The 24,562-nt window shown below is 41.6% G+C and overlaps 1 protein-coding gene across 2 annotated transcripts; it reads right to left on the bottom strand.

Annotated features, from left to right (window-relative positions):
* Window positions 1-49: 49 nt before the first annotated feature.
* plcg2 (phospholipase C, gamma 2) lies at window positions 50-24,361 on the bottom strand. 2 transcript variants are annotated; one of them, XM_076734064.1, is made up of 33 exons: window positions 24,025-24,361; window positions 18,187-18,378; window positions 17,287-17,436; window positions 16,082-16,175; window positions 15,941-15,988; window positions 15,691-15,775; window positions 15,515-15,595; window positions 15,375-15,418; window positions 15,178-15,250; window positions 14,583-14,684; window positions 14,135-14,253; window positions 13,621-13,706; window positions 13,354-13,471; window positions 12,585-12,753; window positions 12,345-12,440; window positions 11,256-11,342; window positions 10,678-10,847; window positions 10,135-10,335; window positions 8,537-8,659; window positions 8,274-8,454; window positions 7,863-7,931; window positions 7,652-7,761; window positions 7,418-7,514; window positions 7,250-7,322; window positions 5,984-6,156; window positions 5,603-5,705; window positions 3,675-3,878; window positions 3,326-3,465; window positions 3,012-3,120; window positions 2,724-2,891; window positions 1,404-1,492; window positions 1,176-1,294; window positions 50-1,072 (listed from the first exon to the last, which is right to left on the bottom strand). In XM_076734064.1, the coding sequence occupies exons 2-33, from the start codon at window positions 18,368-18,370 to the stop codon at window positions 1,030-1,032; spliced, it is 3,708 nt and encodes a 1,235-aa protein (XP_076590179.1). In that variant the 5' UTR covers window positions 18,371-18,378; window positions 24,025-24,361; the 3' UTR covers window positions 50-1,029. The 2 variants fall into 2 exon arrangements, with proteins under 2 accessions (XP_076590179.1, XP_076590180.1); XM_076734065.1 differs by having other exon boundaries at window positions 10,687-10,847.
* Window positions 24,362-24,562: the final 201 nt, after the last annotated feature.

The raw sequence follows: 24,562 nt of genomic DNA, 5'->3' as shown, positions 1-24,562 counted from the left end.
ATGCAAAATATGACAGTGAAAGTAAGATGAAATACATAGATATAGGGTATAGTTCACCAAGCATTCTTTATTGACTTAATTCATAAGAAGGTCACAGAGGAATTACTTGAACGCTTTAAACACTGACTTCCAGTTAAGTCAGAGGCGTCATGAACGTTCAAACTCAAATTTTTTCAGAGAATGTTGTTAGGATGATTTTATATAATGGGTCAAACTATTCTTAGGACATCATAGATCATGTGATGCATCGTGCCACCGTGCCCCTTCAGAGTTTTGGCTTGCATGACACCCCTGAATTAAGAAATGTTCTCATTACGTTGGGTTAAGTCACCTGTTTCCATTAATCTAACTTCTCCTTCAAAGACACAACACATTACCACAGTGAGAAAACAATGTCACACTGGTGAAAATACACAGCAAAAACCACTTTCATGTCACCAGACTCACACACCGCCTGAACGCCACATTACATATCAGTCGTTTCACACCCTTCAGCATTTGAAATTAGGTACAAAAAAGATTAATTCAACACACGCCTCTTGGCAGATGAACAGTCGATTGTTCTGCACTGAAACAGTTACTTCAGTTAGTGGTCACTGCTCTCTCATTGAAAATAAATAATCTGTATAGTTTGAGCACAGACTGATTGCTGACACTGGCTGTCTGTGGGGAAATGTTAAAACCTCATGTCTTATCTGTCATAAAGGAGATACATGATTCACCCTCCCTCAACCTGCCTCACACAGTCTTACTTAAGTTAATAGTCTCCTACATTTCCCTGATGGCTTTCTGAAATAACCCCCTGAGAATGTTAACATATTCCACCAATATTAAAACGAGAAGTTTCATATCTTAAATAAATAGAAAAGTATTAGGGGGTTCATTGGATTTTTGTCATTTTTTGGTGTAAAAAAGAAAACTTTTATATTATGTCACAAATAGGAAAACTCTTAATTGCACAGATCACAAATCACATTTCTCCATTGGTCAGGCCGGAAGGAGGTGGACAGAGGAGGTTCTGCTGAGTCCTCAGGAGCTGTACTTACTGTTGTTTATCTTCTTGTCTTTTGTCCTGAGATACAAAGCAAAGACAGCGAAAATAATTAGGGACTCAACACGTTTCGTTTCATTTAACCACCTGACTTTCCCCCACACTTTGTGAGAATGAGGCTAACCTGTGCTTCTCACTGGAGCGCTGAATGTTGGTGTGTGTGTCGTACAGGAAGGTTTCACTGAGCTCAGACTGTTTTTTCTTCAGCTGGCTGGAGGACGAGTAGAGCTCCTCCTCTGCTTTCTGAATGACAAGAGTCACGTGATCACAACCCCAGAAGTACCTCCAGACTGAAGTCAAACTGCAGTTATATGTCAGTGAACAATGATGTGTGCTGTGTGCGTTTGCTCACCCCTGCTTGCTGTACGCTGATGTAGACCAGCAGAGAGGCTAATTCTAAGTTTTCACTGTAGCCGTTTTTTAGAGGAACAGAGCGGTAACCTGTTGGGAAAAAAAAATCAGTCTGCTCTGTGAGCTCACAGTTAAGACAGTTAATGATGTTACAGTATAAACAGGTACACTGTAGACTACACAGCCAGCTTCAGCACATTTTGCCAGTGCCTCTATGTTGGGACACTATTCATGCTCCAGGTTTGCTGTGTGTCAGTCAGTTTTTGGTACTTTGATGAAACACAGTTGAAATCTGTGATATGAACCATGCCAACATAATATCAAAACAATGGTATTAACACTAGCTTAAATGTGATCAGGGCTGTAAACAAATATTATAAATGTAAAATATATGATTGAATTATAAAAAAAAAATCCATACATAGTTAATGTTTGATGGTATAAATTTGGATCAATTGAAATTTCATTGAAAGGTCAATGTAGGTCAACTTGAAATGGGTGCATAATTCAACAACATGGTCACGGATATTATCTTATTTTGTAATGTGTAGGTATGTAGATCTTTTAAGACATTTGTGTTGAAATAATACACAAGCAGCATGTCTCTCATTGTCTCTCATCTTATGGACGCAATGTGCAAAAATAGACCGAATGATTCAAACCTATATGGGTGTTTTTAATAGAAACAATAGAACATCATCATGCCAACTAACTTCAACTTTGATTATTACCATGTGCTCAGAGCAAAATCAAATTTCATGAGCAGCTTCGCTTCTGAAACCAAAGCAAAGCAAACCTTTGGCCTCAGTTAAATGCACCTAAATGCACTGAAAATAGTCAAACTTCTGCAAGCAAAACGGTAAAGTCTTCATATGCAGCTTTCAGGCAACATTCAGCAACATTACAGGCAGACCTGATGTTCACTGATTATCTATTTCAAGCAAGTTTCTACAAGCTGATTTTATACTGTTGTGAAACCAGAAGAAGATATTCAAATCAAATTCTAAGCACTATTGTATTCTTTGGAAAATAGCTGCAGGTGGTATGTACAGAATGTCATAGTTCACATTTCCTAAGTGAAAGTCACACCATGTTTCAAATGAAGGAAGGAACATTTGATATCAATGACTTCTCTCCAATCTTTACTGTGTATACAATCTGAATTGTCTCAAAAGAGCTAAAAGAGAAGGTAAAACTGAGAAGTATCATGTACAGAAATCCTTCCTCTCGGGAAAACATCATGTAAAGTAACACTCTTGCTTTATAGCAAGTACTACGTGAGCAGCTCTGGCCCTCTGTGCATTACAGCATGTGTTCCCACCTGAGCGGATGCCTTTGACAGGAAATGTGGCCTGAGCCAGGAAGTTGGGGTCTGAGAACATGTCCTCCTCGTTGACCACAAAGCGCAGGAAGGTGAGTTCAGGCTCGTACACGGTGAAGACGATGGGCTCTGCGGGGGCTTTCCACACCGGATTCAGACCGTTATCACCTGCAGCAGGCAGAATGACAGCACTGCTCACATGATCACAAAGAATCTCTCATTTCTCTCTCCCCCATCTTTCCATCCGGCAGGTTTACAGTTCACCCTCCCCACTTCTCCATTGCTTACGATAGACGATGGTCTTGAACTTCTCCTCTGTGTGGCCACACAGCTCAACCTCCACAAATGGACTGGCGATGCTGCGGCCAGGCTTAGGAAGATGTCTGGCAGCAATCACCTACAGAAGACAAATACAGCTCTGTCATGAACTTCTCACCTCATCAACAAGCTAAAAGGCATCATGCTCCTCCAACATGATGATGCACTTTGACTGTCACAATATTCCACATGGCCCTGAACCTGAATATAGTAACCTCATGATAATGATGTTTGCGTGAGCCAGTTATTATTAAATGTGTGTGTATGTTTGTGTGCAAACGTACCCTAACCACAATGCTGTATTTGACCTTCTTCTTGTCCTGCTGAGGGTCGTAGGTATCATTACGCATGACCTCCGGCTGCAGCACGTAACCTGTACGTCCATTCAGACTGAAGAGGGTGCTGTTCAGCTGGGTGTATTTATCTAGGTGGACAAATAGACATTGTGAAAATGTGAGTGAAACACTCCTCATATGAAGGAATGATGGGAGTAACTAATGGCCACTTTCTGCTGCTCATTTGATGGATTGGCATTGGATGCATAGACAGGAGTGCAAGAATATTGTATGGACCCCCAACTTTTGCCTCAACAATTGTCCTCTCCGGGAGTTCAGCCTGGATAAACCACTGTACCTGCAGTCTGGTAGTTGAGAGCCACCATGTGACAGCCAGAAGCCCACAGCGGGTAAGGGTCGTAGTTGGAGGACTCCACACGTTGACCCTTTGGGTAGACTCGACTCAGAGCTTTGCGGTTGTACCGCAGGAAGTCTTTGGTGCGGGTCTTTCCCGGGATCTTGTTTTCCACAAAGGAGCGGATCTCTTTGTAGCTGTAGCTGTCTAGAGACAGAGAAAAGAGCAGTGATTGGAGGGGCACATGGTCAGCTGATTTCAGGTTGTATCAGTTGATACCGACAGACCAATAAACTGGACTGAAACTGGATACCTGGTGGATACATCGGGTACATTCAGCTGTTTTTTGGTTGTAGCTAGCTATCTTAGCATGTTGTTACTGATGGTGCAAGCTGATGATGTTACAGGCATCAGGTTTATTGCTTGCTAAAATGAGGCAGCTGAGGAAGATTGCTTGGTTTGTTGATTGGTTGGTCGAGCATGCAGCCAGTGATGACATTGTACCAGGTCGCAGAACATGTCGTTAACTGGTTGATGTAAGCTAGCATGTTGTTAGCTGATGAAGTTAGAGACAGAAGCACGTGAGGGGGTTGTTTAAGGATGCTGGGACACACTGTTGAGCCTTCTCTATGTCGTGGGTCAAACTCAATGACACACCAGTTATTATGGTGATGACCCTGCAGCCTTGCCTGCACCCTTACACGGACACATATTGAAACCATGTTGTGCTCTTTAGTAAGGACAAAGGTCCTTACTAAAGGTCAAATGACATGATTCATGCATGGAAGAGTTTCTCAAAGCAGAGGAGTTGCTCAGTAGTAGGTATTGGAAGGCTTGTGGAACAGTAAAAAGTGATGGTGGCTCAACAGCAGATGTATGATGGCACAGCCTGACACCCGCTGCTAATGACTGGTTAAGATACATGACTGTCTTAAAAAAAAAAACATTCAGTGTTTCCTTATTTCCAAAGGAGCTTCTGAACCATTTAGACTACACTAATGATATGTTAGAAGTAACTGACTTGTGTCTAAATATAGACCAAACAGAGTCACCTGACAAAGACCGTTGTGGTGTTGTAGGTTATGTATAATTCAGTGCATTTCCAAATTTAGATCGCTGTAGCACAGGAAGCTGTCTAGTCTTCAGATCTTTCCCTTTGGTCACATCCTGCTTGTTGCAGAACTTGTTATGGTGTAACAACAGTGAAGGCAGATCCTGCCTGAATATGTTGAGGTGCCTCAGGTCAAAGCATTCACTTTTTCCTCTGCATGTAGAAGGTGCAGCTGGGCGATGCAAGATGGAAGAAATGAGTATATCAGTGTGCATTTACATGAAGTACTCGATTTCCATTTCCTATAAATGAATTTGTCCAGTACGGCACAACAGGACTTTTTGATCAAGCTTTCAAACTTCATATTATACATGAAATATTAACTGAAAATCTGCAATTGCATTCCTAATTTTAACAGCTAAACAGGTTTTTCGTCACGTTTGAATGGACTGCTTAAGTGACAACACACCACAAAAAGCAGCCTGTCATTACAGTTTCACTGCAAAATCAAATGCGCTGTTTTCTCACTGGTCACCTGAGCACCATGAATGCAAGGTACATAAAATGTTGTTCAGAGGTTTTTGCTATTGAAACTTGACTCAAACTAACCTATGTGGAAGCAAATCTAGAGCGTAGTATGTATTTTTGAATCTTCTTTCATCACTGGGGGTCACGAGATCTGTTGCTGAACTACAAAGCTTAGCGAAGTTAACGAAGCAAAGTCCTAGCCTGCTCTAAATCACATTAAGAGTATAGACAGTTTGTGTTGGAGTATGTTTCCACTGTGAAGTTGTGGTAAAGTTTGTCCCTTCAGGCCTGAGTCACACATCACGCTGCTTGTGGTCAAAGCTGTTCAGTGCGTGCATCTACATGTTTTTACCGAAGCGGTCCTTCTCCTTGCTGCGCGGCTGACAGTAGACCACCAGGTCCGACATCTCCATGGCAACCTCTGCCTTCTTCTCCACTTCCTCCTGCTGTCTGATCTGAAATTGGACAGACAAGCAGTCACTTCCTGTTTGCACAGTCATACTGACAGACCACCAGTGAAACACTTCATTGTGGTTATACAGTATGTAGTCTGTTTCAGTCAAACACTGTGCTTGAATTTAGCCTGAACTATTGTTATCATATGTATGTGTATGTGTGTGTGTGTGTGTGTGTGTGTGTGTGTGTGTGTGTGTGTATGTATGTATGTTATAACATGGTTTGAGGTGGGCTCTTCCACTACTACATATATCATGATATGCCATGAAATACTAACCTCTTGTTCCCTGTTGTACTGCTTGCTCATCTCTCTCTGGGTAATGTCCCAGGCCACCTGGTACCATTCAAACAGCTCCTCCAGAGATCCTGCAGACAGGTCAAACTGCAGACTGTCCTGCTCCATGTCTTGCAGGGTCAACACGTGGGGCTTCCCATTTTTACCACTCGTCACTAGAGTCAAGGAGGGATGAAAAGAGGCACAGTGAGGGAGAGGGCGAAGGGGGATGTACAACTTCCATTCTTTTGTAGGTGATGCATACTTGAATCCATTTCTTCTAAAATTTTTGACTCAGTCCCCTAACTTTTGCCGGTCAAACCAGGAGAGACTAAAATCATGATTATGGCATGTGCAACACTCATAAGGCAAATACCAATATTTTTTAATGTGGGAATAAACTAAATGGCATTCAAAGAAAGAATTCTCAGTCAGTTGGGATTAACTCTACAACACTAGATGTACAACACATTAGAATGATGCTTCATGTAAAAAGCATGTTATTGGAAAGCTGTGGGAGGTTTAGGCAGTTTGCCCCAATACATGTTGTTGTGTGTGAGTCCCCATTTCCCTGAATCTCTGAATCAGGGGTAGTTAGTGCAACCCACATTGGCCACATTTATGGAAAATACGCCTGGTTGAAATCTTCAGGAAATTTCCTTTAAAGGTTTCCTTGGTCTGCATCTCTACTGTGATCTGTGTAAAAAGGCAAAATGTCCGCCCTCCTCAACCAAAAAATAAATAAATACATAAATAAATAAATAAAAAATCTGAAATGCATTCAATCAGGTGTCTTTTGGGGTTTGTGACCACTCGTGGAGCAATGCTTTACTAACAAAAAGGGAAACTCATGAGTACATGCACAAGCACAGGGATGATGCAATTCACACCCCAATGGTTTCATGCTATTCGACTGATTGACAGATTGTGGTAGTGGTGTCAGGAAATGAAGCAATGTTCCAGCAAAAGGCAGGAAAGAAGAAGATGTTTATTCTTCTTATGTAAAAGGGTCATGAACGGTGGAGGCTCTAAACGGCTTGTTTGCTAAATAAAATGGTCAGATTTTTCCGAAGTTGGCTTAGTTGACACCCAGCTACAGTAATATTATTTTGATTACCTCGTGGTTGCTTTTTATAGCTTGCAAGCATTGCTAATTTAACTACAAGGAAAAGCAACATGACTGTCTTGAGCATAGTCAAAATGTATGTCTGTGGTAAACCTAAGGGATATGTGTATGTATGTGAATGTCAAGCACGTTCAGACACTCACAGTTTTGGATGTTGCATTTGGAGATGTCCACAACACCCTTACATAGTTCACCAAGTGGGTTGTCTTCCATTTCCTGTATTAATACACATCACAAACAGACACAGATTGTTCTCTGTCTCTATGCTGATGAACCTCCATTTCAACTGAGACCTAAACTCCATTCTTCACCTGGTCTTTGGTGTCAGGTTTGGTGTTGTTGGACACTTCCTCTACATAGTTAGATGGGAAGAACAGCTGCACCTTTCCACCATGGTCCCCTTTCCACCTGTAGTGAGTAGAATATGGAGGGCAATGAACAGTCCTGCCAAGGCTAGACAAGTATATGCAGATGAACATGCACGATGCAGGGACACAGAGGGCCTAAACTTTGAGGTATAGCAAAGACTGTTCGTGGGGACTCACCATCCATTGTTCTCCTTTGATACATTGTGTATCAAAGCTCCTTTACTGAAGCTGAGCTCATCTGGCCTTACAGCTTGGTAGCTATATACAGCCTTAACTGTACTTTGAGGCTGAAGGAGACAAACACACACAGTCATGAATGTATTTATCAAAGAAAAGAGACAAGATAACAGCCAGCCAAAGCTGGCAGAATATAGTGGTGTATACAAACCAGTGAGGGCTCAATCTCGTTGGGTTCCACGTATGCCTTCATCTCATATAGAGAGGCACAGTCTTTCTCCTACGAAACACAATCCACTGTTAGATACCAGCCAGTGCAGAGTTATTGAGGTTAGAAACATATATTGAACTGACACTGGCCTTAAATGTCCAATCGTGACGCTTAAACAATGAGCAAAATAAAGGGTGACTTTAGGATGTATTGAAGACTACTTTGCAGGATAACACACTATAAAATGTATGAAATAGCTTCAGCTTTACAATATGTCTGGTGGACTGTTTATAAATGAAATGTATTATGTCTCAGTTCTTTCTTCTATCACTCTATGCTGCGACAGTAACAGGATTTCCCTTCAGTGATTCTCAACGTTTTCTCTGGCCTTTGTCTCCTTCAGTGACTCACAGTGCTGAAGCGGTCCACCAGCTTGGGGGTGACTGGATAACGTAGCTTGATCTTGCGATACAGCGGCTTCTTCCTGAAGTAGTTGACCAGCTCCACCAGGCTCTCAAACTCTGTCGTGGTGCCCAGCAGGTACATATTACCCTCCTTTTGGATCCGGCAGTGTTTTACCTTACCATCACCTCTGAAAGAGAGAGAACTTCATTTTAGAGGAAGAAACACGCAAAGTGAGAAAAGAGAAGTGAAGTCGCCAAGTGTCACTGCACCTGAATGTGATGGCGAAGGAGTCTGGTTCTCCTTCTCTCTGTCGGATGAGGAAAGCTCCATCTCTGGGGATCCTCAGCAGGTAATCCTCTGCTTCACCTCTGCTCAGGTTACTGTAGAACCACCTGCACAGCACACACACACAGGGACATATTATATATGAGTGTGTGTGTGTGTGTGTGTGTGTGTGCGCGCAAAGATGATTATCAAAATTACTACATGTACAGCAGTACTCATACAAGTACATTGAGTATAGTGGTGGAATGTGTCAGCATGCTGTTTTTCTTTCCGTGCCACTGAAGCATATTTAAATGGAAAAATGAAGTGAAGAACGAGAGAAGGGAAAGAGTTACTATGCTTCTGTGGGTGTGTGAGAGTGAAAGTGAAAAACAGAAGGCACGTACAGTATGAATGGTTGATAGGCAGAGAGGTCAAGCTTCACCAAACCACTATGACAATGTCAGCATGAAAATCATTGTACCTTCACATTCATCTCTTTACATATACATAATGTATAAAAGGATTATTTGAAGTGCTCAAACCTGATTGTATGCACAATGGGTTGTAATGTACTTGATGCTAGCACACGAACAGTTACATAAACACCCTAACATGTTTGAATGAGTCGGATGAGGGGATTGATATCTAATCTCTGTGTCCAGAGACAGATCCATGACGTGTAGCCTAGCTTAGCACAAAAACTGGAAGCAGGTGAAAACACAGTGAGACCTGAACTTCCAGGTGATGTTCCAAAAGTATATAGACCTCATTCAAATCCCCACATACATTTGTATAATAATGCACATAACATCAAGCCTTGGAACAGAGCCATGTTTCAGCATTTTGTCTTATGGCTCACTCGACGTGTTCGTTCAGATCACATTTTTTTTTTTTTTTTTTTTACAAACTAGGCAATATAGTTTGATTTTGCTTTTAGCTGCCTTTAAAGGGCAACTCCTTGAATTGATTTTACACATCAAAGTCCATTTACAGATCTTGGGGGGTCATGAAATAATAATGTAACACTTTCTGTCCGGATGCTTGCGAATGCAGTGTTTTGTTGTAGTTCCAAGTATGAAAAATATGGAAAGATAAACAAGTATTCTGACATGACTGCCAGCCTTTACCTCAGCTTAAAGTTTAGAGGAGCAGCTAAACATCACTGGCCATAGCAAATTGCTGATTAAAACCTGGCATGTGGAAAGACGTCCAGTAGAGTGAGAGTAGAGTGAGGCTGCATGTTATCTGTACATCAGCAGGTTTTTTATGCTGCCAGGAGGCTTCCTCCATTATATAGATAATATTGTTTATTCTGCTGTAACGTCATGGCCACACAAGTTTCAGATTTAAATATATAAAACAAGACACTACACACATGCATGTAAGCAGTCACATGCACGACTGCTGCATATGTGAAGAAAGTTGTATGAAGCCTTTGGTGGCTCCAGAGTGAAGCCACAAGTATGAGACTGAATGCTTTAATGAACAAAAATGATATCAAGGTATCATCTTTAATCGCTATCTTACATATAAGGATTTTTAGCATGAGTATCCAGCTCCCTGTGATGTATCATGTTGGTTCATATACAGTTTGACAAACCCTTCTTTTAGATGTGGGTTGGGCTGTGGCACGGCGTCGGTGAGGCGCAGTTCAAAGTCTTGGCAGCGCAGCGGGTTTTCTCTGTAGTGCTGGATCAGAGAGTACACACTGGGAAAGTGCAGGTTTGGCGTCAGGAAGAAGTAAGTGTGTGATCCCTCTGAACCCGAGCGAATACGACAGTGCTGGACCCTCCCACCGCGCCTGAAACACACGCAGAGGACATGTTCATTGATAAGGACAGTTGCTTAAAAAATACAGCACAACTTATGAAAGCAATAAAAGCAAAAGCATCCTAAAATTTACACTTTCTACATTTCAGCTCCTGTGCTCGGGGTGGTTTTCTCTTCACTAGCTACGTTTTGGATATATTTGAGAATCAATCAATTTTTGGAGAAAAGACAATAAATCTGTATTATACTGACACTGCTCTGCCACAGCTTCATTGGTCACAGCCTTTGGAAGAACAGGGGCCAAATATAATATACTACCATCCTCAAGTTTTTGGTTGAGCTAGCCACAAGATGAAGAACTTGGATGTGGTACCAGAAGGACAGGGTGCAGTCTGTGGCATGGGTATCACTATCTCGGACCAAGAAGGTGCCATCTCTTCCCCCGGTCTCTGCACAGTAATCAGGGATCAGACGCTCTGCCATCAGCCTGCCCTCCTTCATGCGACCGTGAAACCACGACTCTGAACAGTGCAGGTCCTGGTACTGACAACGACGAAACCAACACTCGTGTTAACACACACACACACGCGTGATTGTTTAAGAAAACACACTCTATTACCTTCACAGACAGTAAGTAATGTGAACGTTTATTTATATGTACACATGCTACAGTATATGCTTCATGAGGAGCTTCATTTAAAGTTAACATTCACTGTTTCTCATAATGCATTGTGGGTATCCTTGAGACCTAACAGACACAGAATGCATAAATATCCACAAAGCAGATTTTTTTGGAATATTTTGACACCTGCTTTGTTCACATCCATGGTACTCTTCTTCTTCTGTGCCTTTGGTTGATGTTTTGTGTATTACGAGCACGAGCTGATTGATTTTCCATTGAAAACAATGCAATAAAAACTTGCTGGTAAACTTCCCCCCTCTCTCTTTTACCTTCCTGGGATCTTCTTCCTCCTGCTCATACTCCTCTGCATAGTACAGCTTGTCATCAGAGATCACACAGTAGTGCTTGTTCCATTGCTGAGAAAGGGAAATGAAAATTTACATGTTAACCTCACATGCAAACAGGCTGCTCGCACAGGGAGCTTTTCAGAGCAGGATGCCATAGTTTAAATTCTGAAATGACTCCCTGAAGTTTAAATGTAATTTTTTCTCTCTATCAACAAGGGAACCCCGGCAATGATACACATATCTATAGGAAGTGTAAGCTCCTAATTTCATATCAGTAATGAGGTTGATGATTAAACTGTACAGGTTTTAATGAAGGGCATAAAAATGGACAGCATATTGTCTGATCACAGTGAACACCGATACACCATCACCGCTTGGGGGGATGAGGCTTCACGACAGTAGGTTTTTTTTTCTCCCAGCTCAGAAGAAGTCTGACACAAGCACAAACGGTGGTCATCCTTAACACCAAACTGCACCGCATAGCATAGCTGTCACTGACACACTCGCTGTAAAATCTCCTCTCCCACGATTACACAGAGGTACCGAAACACAAAGCAGATGCAGGCCAGGTACAGACCTTCACTAGGCTCCACCATGATGATCTTAGAGTGGATTTAAACAGCAATGTAACAATGACACACAGACTAAAACTCTTATTATACCAAGTTGAGTCTGGATGTATTTGTAACATAACATATTATCTGTATATTATTCCTACTATCTCCACAGCCTCTAGCTGTGTGAAGACACTGCATGTATTTTACCTACTAAAAATCACTTTTTGCTGTCGTAACAACCAAATCTTCCCCGCAGGCATTACCTTTTCATCTTATGTCATAGTCACATATTACTCCACTCATGGTTTTGGTCATGTTTCTGATGATTGACTTGTAAATTAGACGTCTTTCAATATGAACATACTCACAGCTGAACAGGAAGATAAAGTGACAACTAAGTTAGTTGATAACTAGCTTGATCACAAAGCAGTTGAACTTGCCAGTCTTGCATTATCAAACACAGCTTAACATAGGTTCTTGGAGTTCAAGGTCCATTTGACCCCTCTACCAGTACCTGGTCCACAGGGTCCCAGATCTCCAGGTCTCCCTGTTTCAGCCCCTTCCTGAAGTCTTTACTGATTCCTGCTCCCTCCACACTGAGCTTCTTGTGCTGCACAAGGACAACAAGGAGAGCACAGCCATGGCCATTAGTAACAACAACACAACAGAACAAAAGCTTTTCTCGTTTATATGCCAATTCCACCGATACAGCAGTATGTCTACACACACACACTCAAACACACACGCACAGTACCTTGAGTATGATCTTGCCTTTCAGCTGTGTAGGCGAAGGTAGCTGCTCGGCCATCTGCTCCACAGGTTCAGTCAGCAGTTTGTCTCCAAACACTTCTCTGAAGATACGAGCCATCTGACGCTGCTGCTCCAAAGGGCAGTGCTCTTCTATGGACAGGATCACTGGGAACCTGACAGCAAGAGGCACGGTTATCAAGATGTGTTATCAAAATGACCCAAAAAAAACAGTGATTCAGATTATCAGATTCAGTTTGTAATGGTAACTTAATCAAACTGAGACAAAAACAACACCTTGATGTCGTTCAATGACTGAAAATAATGTAGAAAAAATAACTCATAACGCAGTTACCAAGTAGATACAGCTGGGTGGGCAAAGAATTTACATAAAAACCCTGAATTAAAATGAATGGTGCTGAACAAACTGAATACAAGTATTTAGAGCTGCGATGATGAGTCAATTAATCAGTTAGTTAGAAGAAAATTAATCGCCAACTATTTTGATTATCAATGAATCGTTTCTGGCATTTTCAAGCAAATGTCGAAAGCTTCCTTCAATGTCAGGATTTGCTGCTTGTCTTTGTCATTTATGATAGTAAATGAGAGACTGTGATGAGCATGTTGATGAGCATGGGTTCAGGATCAACTGGAAAATCAACTGTGATCACTCTCACACTGTGTGTGTATGTGTGTGTGCGTGTATGTGTGTGTGCGTGTATGTGTGTGTGAAAATCACACACTTAAGTAGTGAGAGTGTTTTTTGTGACTCTTACTCTGACGTGACAAAAGCGTGATCATTAATGGCTTTGACCACATCCTCAAACTTGATCTTGGTCGTCCTGGTCCAGCCGTGGTAGATGATTGGCTCCCCGGGCCCTTCCCAGCAGTCCACTGGACAGATTCAGCAAAAGAAGATAGAAAAGAAAGCGTTATTTATCTGTCTGTCATCTCCACTGTCCTTTTTGATTTATGCTGGGTAAAATGGCCCAAAGTGAGACCAGTGCTCTAAGTGTAGCACAGTGGGGCTGTTATATACTAACATTCAACACAGCGGCATCCCAGGCGCAGGCAGCGTACATAAGCCTCTGTGGACGACTCGCTTCGAAGCTGATCACCTGTCAGGTAGCTGTTGAAGAACACAGGAAACATGCTGAATTATATGGTCATGTGTTGTTGCCCTGCAGTGGACATTAGGTTTTGGTCCTGTTCATTCATGTTAATAAATAATTGACAAATGCTTCATAAATCAGTTTTAAGCCATTACTAAGAACAACTTTTGGGTTGCCAGGTCACAGAAAACCACTTCTGCCTGGATCTAACTTTCTAATCTACATCCATTCCAAAGGGGGAAACCTTGGCTAAATAATGGCAGCATTGTATCGAAAAGATCAATCACACAGTTTAAACTGTAAGTCACTATACAGCAGATTGGAAATTGAATAGTGGACAGTCAGTGTCATCTTACATGATGAGTACAATCCACTCTGACTGACTCCATATATAACATGTATATTTGTGTTATTACTTGTGTCGTGTGTGTAGAGTCATACTGACGTGTTGTGTGAGGAGCTGATCCAGTAGTGGGACAGAGGGTTGTTCATGTCCAGGTTGTTGATCCCTGAGAACTTCTCGTCCCACACAGAGTTCTCCTTGGAGAACAGGAAACTGAGGAACTAGAAAAGGAAAAAGGCTTCAGATTGAACACTAAGTTAACAAAGTCCTGCATTACCTGTGGGATCCATCTTACTAAGGACAACACACAATATTACTTTTGAAGCCAAACATAGTGTTCATCATACTTTAACATGTCATTCCTGCCTCAGCTGTTGAACTACCTCCCTACAAATAACCATTTAGTCATTTCCTGTCAAACTCAGCTCAGAGGAGAGGCTCAAAATGACTGATGTGATGATGAAGTACGGTGGCCTGTGTCACAGTCTGTTACATCTTTGCATCTTCTGTCTCCGTCACAGACAACACATGCAGGCACAGAGCAGAATACCTCACTGACGGTGAACTCGGGATCATTGGTTTTTCTCATGGTGTCGTCAATAAACGTGGTCATCAGTTCTCTGACCTGGTTCAGATCACTGGCCCAGGGCTCCTGAGGGATGAGCGAGCACAGAGAAGAGAGAATGAATTAACAATCTGCGGGACTATTAAATAATCAATAATTCTGAGTACAGGAATTGTATATGAATTGGAAAATATGATAATGACATGTAATTTATTCATTTGAGACGTAGAAGTTTGAGCTCTCACTCATGTCTCGCCACCGGCCACAGCTTTGGAGGTTGGAGTTTGGAGGCTTGGAGTACCTTATGCTGACGTTCCATCCCAATTTAAATCCTAATTACTGTATCACTAAAACAATGTCTAGATTTCATTAACTAAGAATATTACCAATGTTCCACTGTCACCCGGTTTTAAAGTTTAATCAAAAATATAGATAACACAGTGCAATGTAATTTAATTTTGTTATATTGTTTGCATTCAGACATAATATGGGTCGAATTATTTAGGCATGATTTATTTTGTTACAGGGCTGCAACAAGCAAATATTTTCACTATCAATTAGCCTTATTTGCTTATTTTACCTTTTGCTGGTAGACGAGGAAGCGTTGGAAGTCATGGAGCAGAACTGCTGAAGCATCTGGTTTATCTGTGTTACTGTGTAATGGAAGAAGGCAGACACTCAGTGAAACCACGCTGACAAACTGTTTTAACAAGCTGAGCTTCATTCACATCAGGTGTGTGTTAAGATGAGGTAAAGATGAGAGAAACAGGAGCTCACCCCAGAATAAATGCACATGATTCCTTTTTGAACTCATCAAGGATCTGAGTTTAAAAACAATATGAATGAAAATGCTGGAAAAACACATGCACATTAATATGTACCGTATATTTACTTTAATGTGATCAAGTCAGCCTCACCTCATTCTGTTCAAACATTATATGGTTGTACAATTTATGAAACTGCTCAAAGTCCAGGCGGTCTTTCTTTGCTCCCACTTCCTGTGAAAGCAGAACATAAAGGCACCGATTGAAGTTACAATCAATCAACGATGCACAGCAGTGATGAGGATATGGCATGAACAGAAGAAGAGTACCAGGAATTTGTCTTTGAGAACACGAGAGCTGGGGGCCTTGTAGTTGAGCAAAGGGAGCAGAGCCTTCAGCTCCTTCATGGAGAGGCTGGGAAGGACACACAAAGTCAGTCAAAGTGCATTCAGCACAGCTTCAAGGTGGACACCCAAGAAGGCCACAGCTCATGTTGCGTATAAAAAGGGATTAAAAAGTATGAGCGGATCATATCATACGAGTCACAGATCACATATATACAAATATAAATTACAGTACCTGTTTGTTTTGGTTTGATTGACAGAATACATCTGCTTCCTCAGCCAACTGGAGGGAAAATGACACAGACAGCTCAATGATTGGATGAGTCTTTATCATTAATACCTGTGTGAGTGTGTGTGTGTGTGACTGTGTGTTTACCTCTCTATAAGAACTGGCGTTGGAGCTGCCAGTGTCTCTTGCCTCAGCAATTCCAGTCCTAACAGCCACTTCTGTGCCTCTTCCACAGAATCAGCTGGACAATGAGCAACACAGTTAGTGTCACTGCTCTGAGCAGACATTTATCACTGTGAGACGACGAGCAGCGGATCTGCTCTTAAAGCATGATGGACATCAGATCTGCTGTTTTGGAAACACTTGGCCTTTGTGTTGTCTTTGTTCATGTGAGGAGACTAGTTTGACATTTTAAAGCACTTCCTGGTGCATACAAATGAAGATGTGAATACAAACTATACTGCACCAAAGCAGAAAGTAAAAAAAAGCATCTAGAACAGAAAAATTCCCTGCAAAATGGTGAGAAACTGCTTCCTCAATGTGCACAGTTTTGAGATTTAAATACGTAACTTGTGCATTCATAATATATCTACTGTCACATACCTGCTCTGCCTCTGGGCTGATTCAAATCTAACTTTATTGGTTTGCTCAGTGCTTCACTGTGTTTCACAGAGTTGTTTACCTTGACAAGCACAGAACTCTTTCCTGGACACGCACTAGTTTTCATTTTGTGGAAATGTTTTAAGAGAATACTTCAACATTTGGGTGAAAGTGCTTCATTACAGAGCTGGAGTTATCGTAGCTGAGCATAAAGACTGGAGGCTTCTCTGTTCAGAGTGGACGTAAAAACATGCTAATCAACATCTCCAAAGCTAACTGATGAACATGCTGCATCTTGTTTGTTTAACCTGTGCATGAACAGAAATATAAAAAGATGCAGTTTTAGGTTGTAGGTGGAGTTATGCTCTGTTGTTATTTCTTGACATACAACTTGACCACAGTGACTGTGCAAATTAGCTTGGTAAATCTATATCTGGCAAACCAAACAACAGCCAGAGATGCTGAACAGAGGTTCTAGGCGAAAAGCTAAATTCTTTTGACGTCAAGAAAGAGTGCTAACATGTAACTGCGTCCAAAATGTTGAATTATTCCTTTCGGTTGTAAAATCAGCACACTGGAGGTTTTCATTCAGAATTCTGTTGTTGGCCTTGAAACTATGAAGCATATCCAAGACCTACACACGACACGAAGTTTACACAGAATACTACAGAAATCCATTTTTCATGAAAGGTAATTCCGAAACTGTATCTGCTCTGAACTCGAGGGCAGAAACACATAACTGAAGCGCTCACCTCCCAGACTGAGGGTGTTGAGAACAAACAGCGAGCCGTAGAAAATTGTGAAGCAGGTATTTTCATCGTGTTTGTCCTTGCCATCTTTAAAGCGCTCAAAGTCCTTGGAGTTCCTCCCTGGACGGATCTCTCTGATCTCAAACAGGTCCACTGAAACACAGCACGCATTTTTTGGTGGTTATTTGATGGTATATTTTTTGTGTAAATTGTCATCTCTGTGGAAGACATCATTTCATCTAGAGTCAGAATCATCTTGACACTTTAACAATAATTGTTAGTTATTGTAACATGGTTCTGATTCAGTTTTCTACATTTTCAGATCACTACTACAGTTAGTGTTCTTTAGGGCTGTTGTCGAGGGAAATGACAAGAGCTCTCTGTGTTCTCTATAATCAGTGACCAATAAGATAAATGTTAGGATAAAGAGGAATGGAATGGTGGCCTGGAATGTAAGACGGGTGAATCAAAGCTGTCACTGAGTGACCACAGTCCTAAACTCACCCCTCTCGAAGCCTGATATCTTCTTCATGGGACAATATAAACTCAATGTTCTTCAATTTTCTCTTAAAATGTAGCTATTAAAAACCAAACATTTAGATGAAGTTATAGTAGCCAGTGGAGGCAGTGCATCTTGTAGCACTTGCACAAGTTCAACATAACATATCATGGCCGAGGACACAAAACTGCTGAATGTATGATACAACTTTGCTATTCTGTGCCATTAATTCACTGATAATTAATAATTAATATTAACTGATTAATTAACTGATTAACTGATGAACACAAGACTCATCACAAGCGCACATCTTCAAAAATTTACTCTAAGCCTTAGTGGATACCAGTGAGTTTTAGTTTGCAGGGTTATTTTTTTGTCTGCCTCTGAAAATGCTTCATACTCACAGACACCATCAGTCTTGTCTGCCGTGCGTGTCCACGCCACCTGCCGCGTCTCCATGATGACCTGCACGGTGAGCCGCTCCGCCTTCTGCCGAAACACCGTCATGACAACGCCCATCTCCATGTCCCGTTTGATCAGGATCTTCTTGTACTCTGTCATCTCGCCCTGCTGCCCCCAAGAAGCCATCTCTGCAGCTGAGACAGGACAGGAGAGCCACAGAGACATTCATTCACTACGACTGTCACCACTGCCAACAGTGTAAAAGGCTTAGATTATGAAGTATTACTGAGTAACTACACAGTTCTGAGATGTTGGACGCTTTAAATAGCTGTATTAAAGATCATAAAGGTCAGTTAAGTAGTCACCGGTACTACTCATCCTATGAAAATAGTTGTATAATGTCTTCTGTGACTCCGGAGGAGTTCTGTCAAGTCTAAGAAAATAGCCCTAGTGATGTCATCAGGGTTATTATGAGGCCAGCTTTCACAGAGAGCAATTTTAAATATTCATCATGACCCTTTTCATCCATACATGAAAAACGAATGAAATTAAGCCAAAGTGTTTGTTTTTGTGTCCTCTGAACTTGCCGATCAGGTTTTGCTTGACAATAGTTGACAAAATAAAATGAAAAACCTCTCATCTTTTGCTGTGTTAATTACAGTGCTAATGTACAACATACCAACAGGTTCTTAAAGGGATAAACTCCACAAACTGGGTCTGCAGGGTTATACGGTTTCAGGGCCAACGCTGAGCACGAGAGGAACATATTATTTAGCAGACGCTAATCCATTTCCCATGTACTCATGTTACTGGTAGTTAAAAAAACTGCTTAAGGCTTTTGGTATCTTAAAGTAACACATCTAAGCAGCCCAAGAAACCATCTTCCTGTGACACATCTAAGAGTCTTGCAATGGCCGTAAAACGTAAACAAGCTTCCGCTTGCAGCACTTTCGATCAAACTGAACTTTAGATGTGAAGGACTCACAGAAACCGGAGATCAGTGTGGAATGATCTCAGTATGAGTTATCTTTGTTTGGGCTTCATACCACAGGACAATGCTGAAAGGGAAGCACTTTATTTCATCATTGTTTCATCATCATTGTTGAATGACATGGCATTCATTATCATGCTCTTTTACACTCTTCATGACAGGCTGAAAATCTATCGCTATCTATCGTCTCTTTGTCTTGTTTCTCACCTTACACCAGTACGTGGCCGCACATTTAGCATGATAGCAATGCCATTTTAAAAATAGATTAGACTTATTTATCTAAATGTTTCAATATTTAAACCTCAATTCTCTGTTATTACATAATGGTGAAGACAAAGGTGGTGAAGACGAATTTCTTTAGTTACATTTAGTTCCTTTTCTAAATAACAAACTGTGAAGACATTCTTCAGAAGACTAAACAGGATTTATGCCTTTTGGCGTAAAAAAAAAAGACCATGAGTGTATTAAAAACACTCTTGTCTTTCATCTGTATTTTCTCTGTTGAATTCCTCTATGAACCCCTGCCTGACCACCTGTGCCCTCTGCTACACTAAGACGTGAGCTATCTGTAGGATTTCGCAGTGTCATGAGCAATGATATTTACTGGGTCAGGAACTGGGTTGGTTCAGTCAAGTCAGAATTACTTTGTTGTCTCCAAAACATGGCAATTGTAATTTCTCATATGAGTTTGGGTCCCACAGGGCCATACACAACGTGCATCCACATTACTTCATCACATTGTGTTCTCATCTCCCTTTGGTCTGACTTAACACTTATAATTGTTTTTTTTTGTCTCTAAAATGTCCAAAACCAGTGAAAAATGACCATTATAATTTCTCAGATTCAGACACATAACATCCTCCATGTAGATCTTCACTGTTTCCACACCACACCACCTCTAATCCCACCTCAAAATTACAATAGCAATTAGGTAGTCCACATACAGCACCTACAACTGGTGTTGCACTTGAACTACTAGTGAAACCCCGTCTCAGGCAAAGTGACATAGTGGTGTATTTAGTAGCAGGAAGTCAGGAAAGTACAATATACGTAACAGTAATATGATATCATCAGCTAGAACAGTATACACTAAAATACTGTATGATAATAGAGACACAACGAGTAAGAATTTATTAGTGATTACATTTCACAATTATGTATTTTTTGGCTGATAAGATTCAAATGGATACTATTTACTGCCATATTTGGAATGTTAGTCTCCATCAACCAGCCAAGTTGCAGTTTACATCCACGTCTGTCCAGACAGTCCAGTTGACCTTTGACCCCTCGGATATAAACTGCGATCATTTTGTCCTCTGAGGCATTTGTGTCAAAGTCATAATTAGTGTACAAATTCTTGAGCTACGGCCAAAACCACAGTGAGCTATGACCACAAAATCTGATCAGTTCATCCTTGAGTGAAAGTTTATGTCAAATTTGAAGACATTCCCTGAGGGCGCTCTGAGATACCACGTTCATGAGAGTGGGACATGTGTCTGTGTGTCCTCTCCAGCTCTGGGCCATTAGGCACAGCAGCATTAACATCAGATGCAAATATTAGAGCTCAGATACATATCTTATGGTGACCCTGCTCTCTTTCTGCCTCAGTTCATTTTATTATTATCAGTCTCTTGCCTTTGTTTCAACACAATCACTTCTCCATGTTAATCATTAATTTTATATTGTACATAATGTGTCAGTGTGTTGCTTCACGATCTTGAGGTGTGTAAGGCAGAAGTGGGTTTTGATGAGGATGGGGTGGTTTTGATTTGAGTCCAGTAAAACTGATTGTTCCAACGGACACTGTCTCTAGCAAGCAAAGCTATAGCTTTTAGCTATAGCAAAAAAAGGTTTAATAAAAGAGCAGTTGCAGAGAGTTCCCCAACATCTTATCAGCAAATGTGTCAGTAAGTTAACAATAACTTGGCCTCTCCTGGTACGGGGCATTTTAACGACTCTAACACACTAGGAATATGTAGTGCAGTGACAGTGCAAGATAAAAAAGTTAATTAGAAATAGTGTGAAATAGTCTAGACTTGTGGAGCTGAGAGGAGCGCTGAAGGGTGTTCAACTTGGTGCACTACAACACCTAATATTTAACTTGCAAATGACCAGAGATATCAAAACAAAACAGTGCCACAGTGCCAATAAAAAGGTACTGTGGAGGGCAGAGAGGAGAATTAAGGCGGAAATAAGGACGAGACAGAGCGGAATAGAACGCCTGAATGCAAAATAATAACAACAATAATATCAAAAATAAATCATTTGGCACCGGGACCCCATTCTTCATCATCATCATCATCATTCTTGAGTTGTGATTGAAAAGAAATGCATACTTCAGGTCCATTCAGACAAAATGATTTGATACAGCTCATTCTAAAAATGTGTTTATTCAAGAATATCCATTGTCTGGCTTCCTCTTCACTAATGCATTCACTAAAAAAAACCCCCCTGAAACTAACAAGAGTTCTTCAGTGTTCTGAAGAAAATGATTAACTGACATGATGACACAACTCTTTTTCCGTGCTGAAGGGATTGTCCCCATTGGGATCGCTGCAGTCTTAACAAAATTTCTGCATCCTGATGCAGCAGCGATACATAACACACACACACACACACACACACTCAGCCCATACAGCCATATTTGTACGTCACACATGTACACACACACATACACTTAAGAAAAATCAGCGTGTTATGTGATGATCCACGGTGCTGAATTTGAACACATTTGCTCTGTTGGTGTGACACTCCTCAGATACGCACCGTTAACGCTCACTCATATACGCCAAATGCTTATACATACACACATTGGGTGTTCAATGGTCAAAACTGCATTAACTGTGTGACATAAAATACCAAATGTGACAGAGGCAGAACTATCCTGACTGGTCTAATGCCAGAAGAAAAACTTTTATACTTTTTTTTTTTTTTTTTTTTACATTTTTTTGGGCTTTTTGTGGTTTCACCACAGTTCACTGACTGTAACGCCACCACAGTGTCTTTTTTTCTCTTTTTAAAGTCGAAAGGTTTAAAATATGCAAATGCCTTATTAACATTCCCAAATCAAAAAAACACTTGTAACCAGTTCACTACATGATTTTAATGAAGCTTTGAGCAATATGAATCATTTTAAAAGTGATTAACATTGAGTAAAAAAACTGAATTTGAAGACGGAGGAAAGAATTTGCCCTCGAAGGCAAAAACAGCGCGGGGATGCATGCTAACTATCGTCCTGTAAACACAGTCTGCACACCCAAATCCATCACAGGCACAACCTTCAGACACAATGAGTGCCCCAACTCTTTATCGCATAGTGAAAGGGTCATATGAAAACCAACAGCAGTTTTCTTGCAACTCTGCTTGTGAAGCTTTTCAGCCTCTTTTAGCTCATTGTTTTTCTTTTTCCAACACATTCACTCTCAGGGCTCTCATCGGCATACTTTCCAGCAGCAGGCAGCTGTTTTCAGCTAAAGGACGACCTGCTGTGCACCAAACCGCAGACAGCGGAAAAAAATCAAACACTGAGCAGCCAGAGAATCTCATACTGTTCTCAGAAGTTGGTAAAGACCAAAAATAGCTAAACGGAGAGTAAATAACAGACAAATTTTCACCAGGTGGCCAGAAACACCACTCCAAATGAATGCTGCTACCGAGGTCATATTCACCTCGGGCTAAGGGCTAAGGCTAGGCAAGCTCTACTCAGTGGCACAAGTGGAAACTAACTGATCTACAAATATCAAAGTCTACATTTAAAAGCACACAGCCATGGCTGGGCTATGAAGTAAATAATGTGGTTCCAAACAACCAGGGCAGACCAACCAGGGCAGACCACTTTGAGCGGCCTCCCCAAATGTGTCTGCCAGCACAAATGAGCCACTAAACCTGAAACTCTTGCAGATGTGTGACCAATTGTTTGTCAGTGACACGAAAACATGCAGAAAAGCAAACTGTTAATTTTTAGCTCACTGTTTAGACATTCAGCTCTGCCTTATCACACAGAGGCTCTCCATGCACAGCTGGTTATCAGCCTTTTTAAAACAGCTGTTGAAGGCACAGTCCTCCAATTGATCAATCAAGATAATATGTAGCTAAGCATACACTCCTTTTCTATCAGCAGACAGAAAACTGTCTCAAAAGCATTCAAAAGCAAACCAAACTACAGCCTCCAGAGAGTTGAATCAACACCTCTCTTCAAGAGTTTCGACAAAAAAAAAAAAACTGCACATCCCTTCATACATGTGGGATTTACGGCAGGCCTGTTGTTAGACTGTGTGTGCACCGGTGGATTTTACTAAAAATGAGGCCACGTGGTTCACATGGACCCAGCAGGAGGTCCCTCTGGCTCCATACCGACCACTCTCTGCTCAAACCATAAAAACAGAAATAAAAAGTCCTCTTTGACAGAAGGATGCGCGCCAGCTTCAACCTCGAGTCACCGCACTGCATTTGATCACGCTTTCTATTTCAATGAACCTATTTTTTCCCCCTAATCTAAATAAGCTTTCATAAAGCTCCAGCCCCCGTCCATCGCCCGGCCGCAGCCTGTGAGAGAGATCGCAGCGTCGGGGAGAGCGCAGCCAGCCGCCTCCTGTCTGCGAGTGTGTGTCTCCAGCCGCTGGATCAGCGCTGACAGGGCAGAGGAGCTCTCTCACTCACACACACACACAAACACACACACACACACACACACACACACACACACACACACACACACACACACATCATCTGCAGCCGAGCAGATACGCTGCCAGCAACAAGCGGATTTCCCCCTCGGACTGTACTGCGCCCCACCAGCGGCGCTTTAATGCCATCTCGAAGAGATCTCTAAAGAAAGGAAAAGACTCACCTCTCCGGTGAAATCGGTCGTGCTCAGCTCTGCAAAGTTGCCGCTTGTCTTCTATCTCATCATGATTTGAAAGTTATGAAATGAAGCCGGAGAGGATGTAGAGTGTTGACAAAAAAGGCCAGCCGCAAAACGGTCAGTTCCTCTATCTGTGTGTACAAGGAAGTAAAAGTTAACTTGCATTATAGCCAGAGCCTACATTACTTGGGCCTATTAAAAAAAATGCCGGAAGCAAGGACGGTATCTATGCAAAGTGCGCTGAGCAAGAGGCGGATGAGCTCTGTCAGGATGAAGACTGTTATTTTACTCCAAAGAAAGGTTGTGGACCAAGCAGCGTGGTTTCTTTTCGTGTTTAGTGTGAAAAGCTGCTCACAGCCCCCCCGTCTCTCTCTCTCTGTCTGTCTGTCTGTCTCTCTCTCTCTCTCTCTGTCTCTCTCTCTCTCTCTCTCTCTCTCTGATGCTGAGCGCAGCCCATCAACTTTGACAAGTGGTTCTCAACGTCGGGTACGAGGACACCTAATTGTCCATGAACGTGGTCCAG

The sequence above is a fragment of the Chaetodon auriga genome, chromosome 6, assembly GCF_051107435.1.
Source record: "Chaetodon auriga isolate fChaAug3 chromosome 6, fChaAug3.hap1, whole genome shotgun sequence".
Classification (NCBI taxonomy): Eukaryota; Metazoa; Chordata; class Actinopteri; order Chaetodontiformes; family Chaetodontidae; genus Chaetodon; species Chaetodon auriga.
The sequence above is the reverse complement of the archived record's forward strand: the minus strand, read 5'-3'. Positions and strand labels throughout refer to the sequence as shown.